At 63.0% G+C, this 5,993-nt stretch overlaps 1 protein-coding gene across 1 annotated transcript; it reads right to left on the bottom strand.

The window, feature by feature from the left end:
• Nucleotides 1-132: 132 nt before the first annotated feature.
• LOC309589757 (uncharacterized protein) lies at nt 133-5,993 on the bottom strand (the record flags this gene model as incomplete). Its single annotated transcript, XM_082310237.1, has 18 exons — nt 133-760; nt 1,138-1,246; nt 1,529-1,607; nt 1,887-1,981; nt 2,198-2,346; nt 2,441-2,553; nt 2,773-2,810; nt 2,950-3,249; nt 3,349-3,532; nt 3,613-3,754; nt 3,846-3,948; nt 4,053-4,238; nt 4,394-4,516; nt 4,603-4,670; nt 4,830-4,946; nt 5,041-5,388; nt 5,468-5,700; nt 5,884-5,993. 18 exons carry the CDS (start codon nt 5,991-5,993, stop codon nt 687-689), a joined length of 2,571 nt encoding a protein of 856 aa, XP_082166363.1. The 3' UTR covers nt 133-686.

Raw genomic sequence — 5,993 nt, 5'->3', positions numbered from 1 at the left:
GCTCCCAGGGACGCTGGCACCAACTGAGCCATTGCCGGTGCCCAACGCCCACCACGTTGAGAGCCAGCCTTGGTGGGCACCAAGCGGCCATCACCCCAAGACCATTGCTAACCTGGGTGGTGGGCCTGGAGGGGCCCAGAGAGGCGAGTGAAGGCTCGTTTAAGGAGAAACGAGCTTGTTTCTGATTTGTACAAAACTGCTTTAATGACAAAACAGCTGAAAAATACTTTTTGGTGCATTTCTAGTACTATCAAGAAGCCCGAGTGCCTTCCAGGCCCAGGATCACCCACTGCCTGGAAGGGCAAGAGGATCTTCTCAGGCATCTTCTCCCAGTGCAACATGTCCCAAGGGAGGAGTCTGTCCTCGAGACCACACAGAAACCCCCTTCAAGACCTCCACTAAAGACAATTTTCCTCCCAGCCACACACACACATGGGCTGGAAATACCTCCGTGAAGTGCTCTGGTGTTGAGGCTCCTTCTTGGTTCAGGAGTGCTTCTGTGGCCACCACCCTTCCCATCACTGAAGCCCTGTTGGCACCCCACCAAGGGAGCCAGGCAGCAGCAGGAGCTTCAGCAAATGATGCTTCCAGACCGGAGCCAGCCCAGCCGAGTCCCTGAGACACCGGATAACGCCCCGACGAGCGCCGAACCCAAGGGGAGGGTTGGAGAAAGCAGAGTCCAAACCTCAGCAACCACTGGGCGATGGGGCGAAGAAATACACAGCCAGGAGGATGAAGTAAACCATCACCAGCACCGTGCCTAGGGCAGACAGAGCAGGTTGGAGGGGGTTACTCCCTGGAGCAAGGAGGAAGGTTGCTTTTAAGACCTTCTGGTGTGGTCTGGACTAGATCACTGTAGAGAACTTTCACAGTCCTCTGCAAAATCTCAGTCAAAAGGGGTTTAAAACTCCCTCTTAAGGGTGAAAAGGGAGTGATCCCCCTTGGAGCTGCTGCAGGGTGGCAGCTCCAGCGCTTCCAAGATGGTCAACCAAGTCCCCGGAATTGCTCAAGCCACCACATGCCAAGAGCTGAAGCAAGCAGATGACCCCAGGGCTGTCTCCAGGAGCCCCCCACCCCATCAGCACAGGGAAGGTGGGTACGCCAAGTCCCACGGCAGCCTCGCGGGTGAGCGGTCACCTTGGAAGTAGTCACATTTGCCATCCATGAAGATGTAGTTCATGAGCACCACGCTGAACATGCTGGCGTAGACGTGGAGGTCGCTGAAGACAAGCGTGAAGTTGGTCGGCTGCAAGGCAGAGAGGATGTTGGGTTTATGGCCAACCAGGACAGCCCCGCACTGATTGTGGTTGGGGACTTGCATGTCACCCCTTAAACCCCCTCTGTCACACGTCCCTAGGGCTGGGGACAGCATCAGCCAAGGTAGGAAACATCTAAGCCCACTTTCCCCTGCACTGAGCAGAGGAGACACCAAGGACGGCGGCTGCACCCTGGCCGTGTCTCACAGAGCGCTGTGTGTCCCCAGCCCTGCTGCAGGAGGTCACCCAGGGGCTGTCCTGAGGCTACTCACGTAGAAGATGGTGAAGAGCACCAGGATGGGGATCTGGAGCATGCAGACCTGGACGGCGATGCAGTTCCCAATCTCGATGCTGGGGAGGACAGAGGACTTAAGAGCTGCTGAGCACCAGGTCTCTGGCAGCCCTTGGGTTGCCCACCTTGGGGAACCAAAGCATGCAGCCCAACCTGGTTCTGGCCCCATTTTTTGGGTGGCTTTAAGTCCTCTTGAGGGCAAGATGGCAGGGATCTGACCCACCGGTGGCATGAAGCTGGGCTTCACCAGCACCAAGGCACAGCTATAGGACTGGGAGAGGGCACCAGGACCACACTGGAGGAGGACACCCCAAAACCCATCCTTTGAGCCATCTCACCTCAAGCTCAGGTTGTTCTGCAGGGCGAACTGGATGCCGTTGACGATCTCTGGCAGCTCAGGCACCATCGCCAGCACAGTGACACCGATGAAGTACTGCGGGAAGAGGGGACATCAGCGCACAGGTATGGCCTGATCCTGACCACATCCAAGCTGTGGGCAACCAAGCTCCGTGGTGCACGGAGCATCTCAGCGTCTTTCCCCCGGCTTTTGGGGCTCAACCCCGCAGCCAGGGCAGGTTCCCATCCCTGGAGGGCACATCTTGGTCCCCAGGGCCACCCAAACCTGGCTCACCACCGTCCCCATGCTCACCTGCGAGATGGTGGAATTGGTGAGGATGGGGCTGATGTGCTCCGTGGCCAGGTCAGCACAGGCTGACATGCAGAGGGTGGAGAGCAGGAGGATGACCAGGGCCCGCCAGCGAGACCAGTGGACCACAGCACTGTGGTGGTGGCCAGGCACTGGGGGAAGAGGAGAGACATGGTGGGACACCCCGGGGCAGGGAGAAGACCCGGCCCCCACAGCCGGGGCATCCCGCGGTTTGGGGACACTCACTGTGACAGTCGCTGATGTGGATGTCGTAGATGTGCGAGTGAGTTTTCAGGGTGAAGAAGAGGCCGATGAGGTAGGCGGCAGGGAGCAGGAGGGACACTGTGTACACCAGGGGTCTGTGGGACATGGGTGACATGTTCAGTGCCACTGGGGTCTGGTGTGGAGACCCCGGGGGGTCCCCTGCACTGGCTGGGGATGGAAGAGATGAGGGTGCAGGATCGGAGCCCTTTGGGGAGCAGAGAGGGGACCTGGGAGGGATGCGGGGCCACAACCCAGCCCCAGAGGTGCCACCCCACTGTGGGGACAACCCTGTCCCCACCCCAGCAGACACTCACTGGACGTGACTGTAGTAGAGGGTGCCGTTGTTCTCCATCTGCAGAGAGAGCGCCGGTCAACAGGGATGCAGGGGACAAGGGACAGCCCCGCTGCCACTGCCCAGAGCGGGAGCTAGGTGGGCTCAGAGCATCCCCGACTCCAAACCTCAGGGGTCGGGGGTCCGTGTCCCCGCTCACCAGGTCAAAGTGACAGTTGTGGCAGAGGTAGTGGCCCAGTGGGTTCTGGGTGACGTTGTGGCACTCGCCGCACACCAGCTTCCCGTACACCTTGGAGAAGAGCGTCGGGGCAAAGACACCTGCAGGGATGGAGGGACGTGGCATGGGTCCCCATGCCTGGGACTCCCCCAAACCTGGGGACACCCCTGTCCCCAACTCACCTCCCACGGAGAGGAAGAGCAGGGCTGAGCTGACGCCCGCCGAGCGGCTGTTGAACCGTTGCTCCTGGTGCCGGATGCCCCCAATGACCATGCACAGACCCTGGGGGATGGAGAAAGCCCCCAAAGAAATCCCCATCAGTGCTTTGCTCACAGCAGAGACCGGGCGCTCTCATGCCATGAGCGTGCCACCCCATCTCACCGGGACAAAGAGGACACAGCCCACCAGCGTCCCCGTCAACGCCGACTTGACGATCTCGGCGTAGCAGCGGTTGCCCTCGCGCGAGCCCTTGATGAGGGCCGTGATGTAGAAGGTGAGCTCCGTGATGGAGCCGAACGTGGCGTTCACCACCGCTCCCACCGCAAAGTTGCTCTGGGCCGAGATGCTGGAGGAGAAGGAAGGCGTCAGCGGGGCTGGCATGTGTCCCCATGTTGCCACCAAGCGTCCCTCCCCGTCACCGCTCACCTGGCAATGGCCATCCCGATGTAGTAGGAGAGAGGCATGATGGAGAGCAGAGCCAAGGTGAACTTGACGGGGGAGCTGGTCAGGCGGTTGTGGCTGTCCACGTAGCCCAGCACCAGTGTCACCAGCACCAGCGGCAGCAGGTCTGGGGTGGCCGGTCAAGGAGATGACTGAGGTGGGGTGGGATTTGGAGCCAGCCCCCCCACCCCGTTCCCCCCCACCCCATGAAAGGATACTGACGGCGAAGACATTGATGCCGTCCACAGCGTATTTGTAGTAGTAGGGGTTGATGGCACGGTAGCAGCACAGGATCACCTCCCCCTCCAGTGGGGCCTCCGTCTGCAGAGGGACGAGTGGGTGACACTGCTCCGAGCACCCCCCCCACCCCAAAATCCACCCTGGAGCAGGGTGTGGGACCCTCGCCCGCGCACAGAGGCACCCACCATCCTCAGGCGCCGGACGAGGACCCGCTCCGGGGGCAGCAGCAGGACGCGGGCAGCGGTGCGGGCGCTCAGCTTGGCCACGGGGATGAGGACGACGAGGAGCCACGCGGTGACACACACAAGCCCGTGAGCCAGCACCAGCACCGGGTAGCCCAGGCACAGCCAGGCCACAGCGCCGGCACGCTGCTGTGAATGGGTGGCTACCTTTAGGGTTTGCCCCTGCCAAAACACCCACCCCGAGGGAGCGGAGGCACCCATGGGTGCTATCCCCACCGCGATGGGGGGCTTCCAGGGTGCCCATGCTCAGAAGGGGGTGTCACCGTGTCCGGCGTGGGGCTCACCCAGTATCCGACGTCTGCCCAGCACCATGGGCGCCAGCGGCGCGGCATGGGGCCGCCGAGCAGGGCTGAGCTCTCCCCCGCGCCAGCCTCGCACGCACCCAGCACCTGGCGGGATTTGGGGACCTGGGGGAGATGGGGGCTGTCAGGGTGCGGCACGGGACACCCGAATTTATCCCCCAGTGGGGTCCTGATTTGGGGCACGCCGTTACCTCCAGTTTCTGGATCACTTTGCCAAAGGGCCAGAGGAAATACCCGGCCAGGTCCCAGCAGAGCCGCCCTGCGGGGACACGAGCATCAGCTCTCTTGGGGACACACATGTCCCCTCCAGCTACAGGGCCACCCCGCAGAGAAGGGACCCAAGAGACCCCAGCACCCATCGGTGCCATTTCGGGCTCAGCCAGGCCTTTCACACAGGGGTCCCAAACTCGGGACTCACCATAAGGAGCCCCCACAACGGTGACGAACATCATGGCAGCCGCAAGGACGTAGAGGAGCGAGAGCCACCAGCCGAAGAGCAGCAGGTAGAGGACGTTCCCGCACGTCACCGTGGACCCTGCAGGAGGGGAGGCCCCGGATGGGACCGTTGTCACCTACAGCAGCCCAAATCCACGCTGCCACCACACAGGGTTGTCCCCAAGGCCACTGACCTCCGGAGCCCCGGATGACGTTGAGATCAGAGTAGAGCTCCTTGACGATCTCCGACCGGTCCTCCCAGGGCCGCGCCGTCACGTGGCTCTTCCATTTCTTGAAGCCAAACTGCAGAGGTATTTTTTTGTTTGTTTGTTTTTTTGAGGGGGACGAGAGAAAAAGAAGACCCATTGCAGCCATCCAGGAGCACCCATGGGTGCCCCCACCCACACCGCAAGCACCCACCTTGTAGTTGTTGGAGAGCTTGTTGGCCTCCACGGCGTTTTCGGCCGTCAGGGTAGTTTTCACCACGCAGCTCTCGCAGACCTCCTCCGAGTGCTGCTGGCAGCAGGACGGGGAGGACACGGCTGCGGGCGAGATGGGGGGGTGTCGGGGGTGTGGGACCCCTCGGAGCCCCGTGCCCGGCCCATCCCGTGCCCGACCTACCTGGGGGGACGCGGGGACGGTGCGGGTGGCAGCCCAGGTCGCCCAGGTCACCCTGCACGTTGTTGATGGCGGCGCAGTGCCGGTCGCAGAGGGAGCCCCGGCGGGGGCCGTCGCTGTCACCCCGGGGCTCGGGGGCCTTGGGGACATCTGGGGGGGGTTGGAGCCACGCTGGGGCCGTATCCCGGTATCCGCCGCCTGGGCTCAGCGCCGCAGGACACCCGGGGGCTGCTGCGCTGGGATGTCACCCTGGTCCCCAAACCCCACGGGGGGCACACAGAGAGAGGGGGGCCCCCCGAGATGAGGGGGACACCCCAGTGCCCGGAGTGATGGTCGGCGGGGGGGACCCCCAAGTACCCAGGAAGGGGGGGACCACCCCGGTACCCAGTGTGATGCTTAGGACGGGGGACCCCCGGTACTGGGGGACCCCCCCGGTGCCCGCCCGCCCCCGGAGCCCTCCCCGCTCACCCGGCGGATCCTGCGTGCAGCAGCAGCGGCGGCGGCGGCCGGGCTCCCCCTCGCTGGCCAT

This window comes from Platalea leucorodia (genome assembly GCF_965183815.1).
Source record: "Platalea leucorodia genome assembly, chromosome: 4".
In the NCBI taxonomy this organism is placed as follows: domain Eukaryota; kingdom Metazoa; phylum Chordata; class Aves; order Pelecaniformes; family Threskiornithidae; genus Platalea; species Platalea leucorodia.
This window is presented reverse-complemented; position numbering and strand designations above follow the sequence as displayed.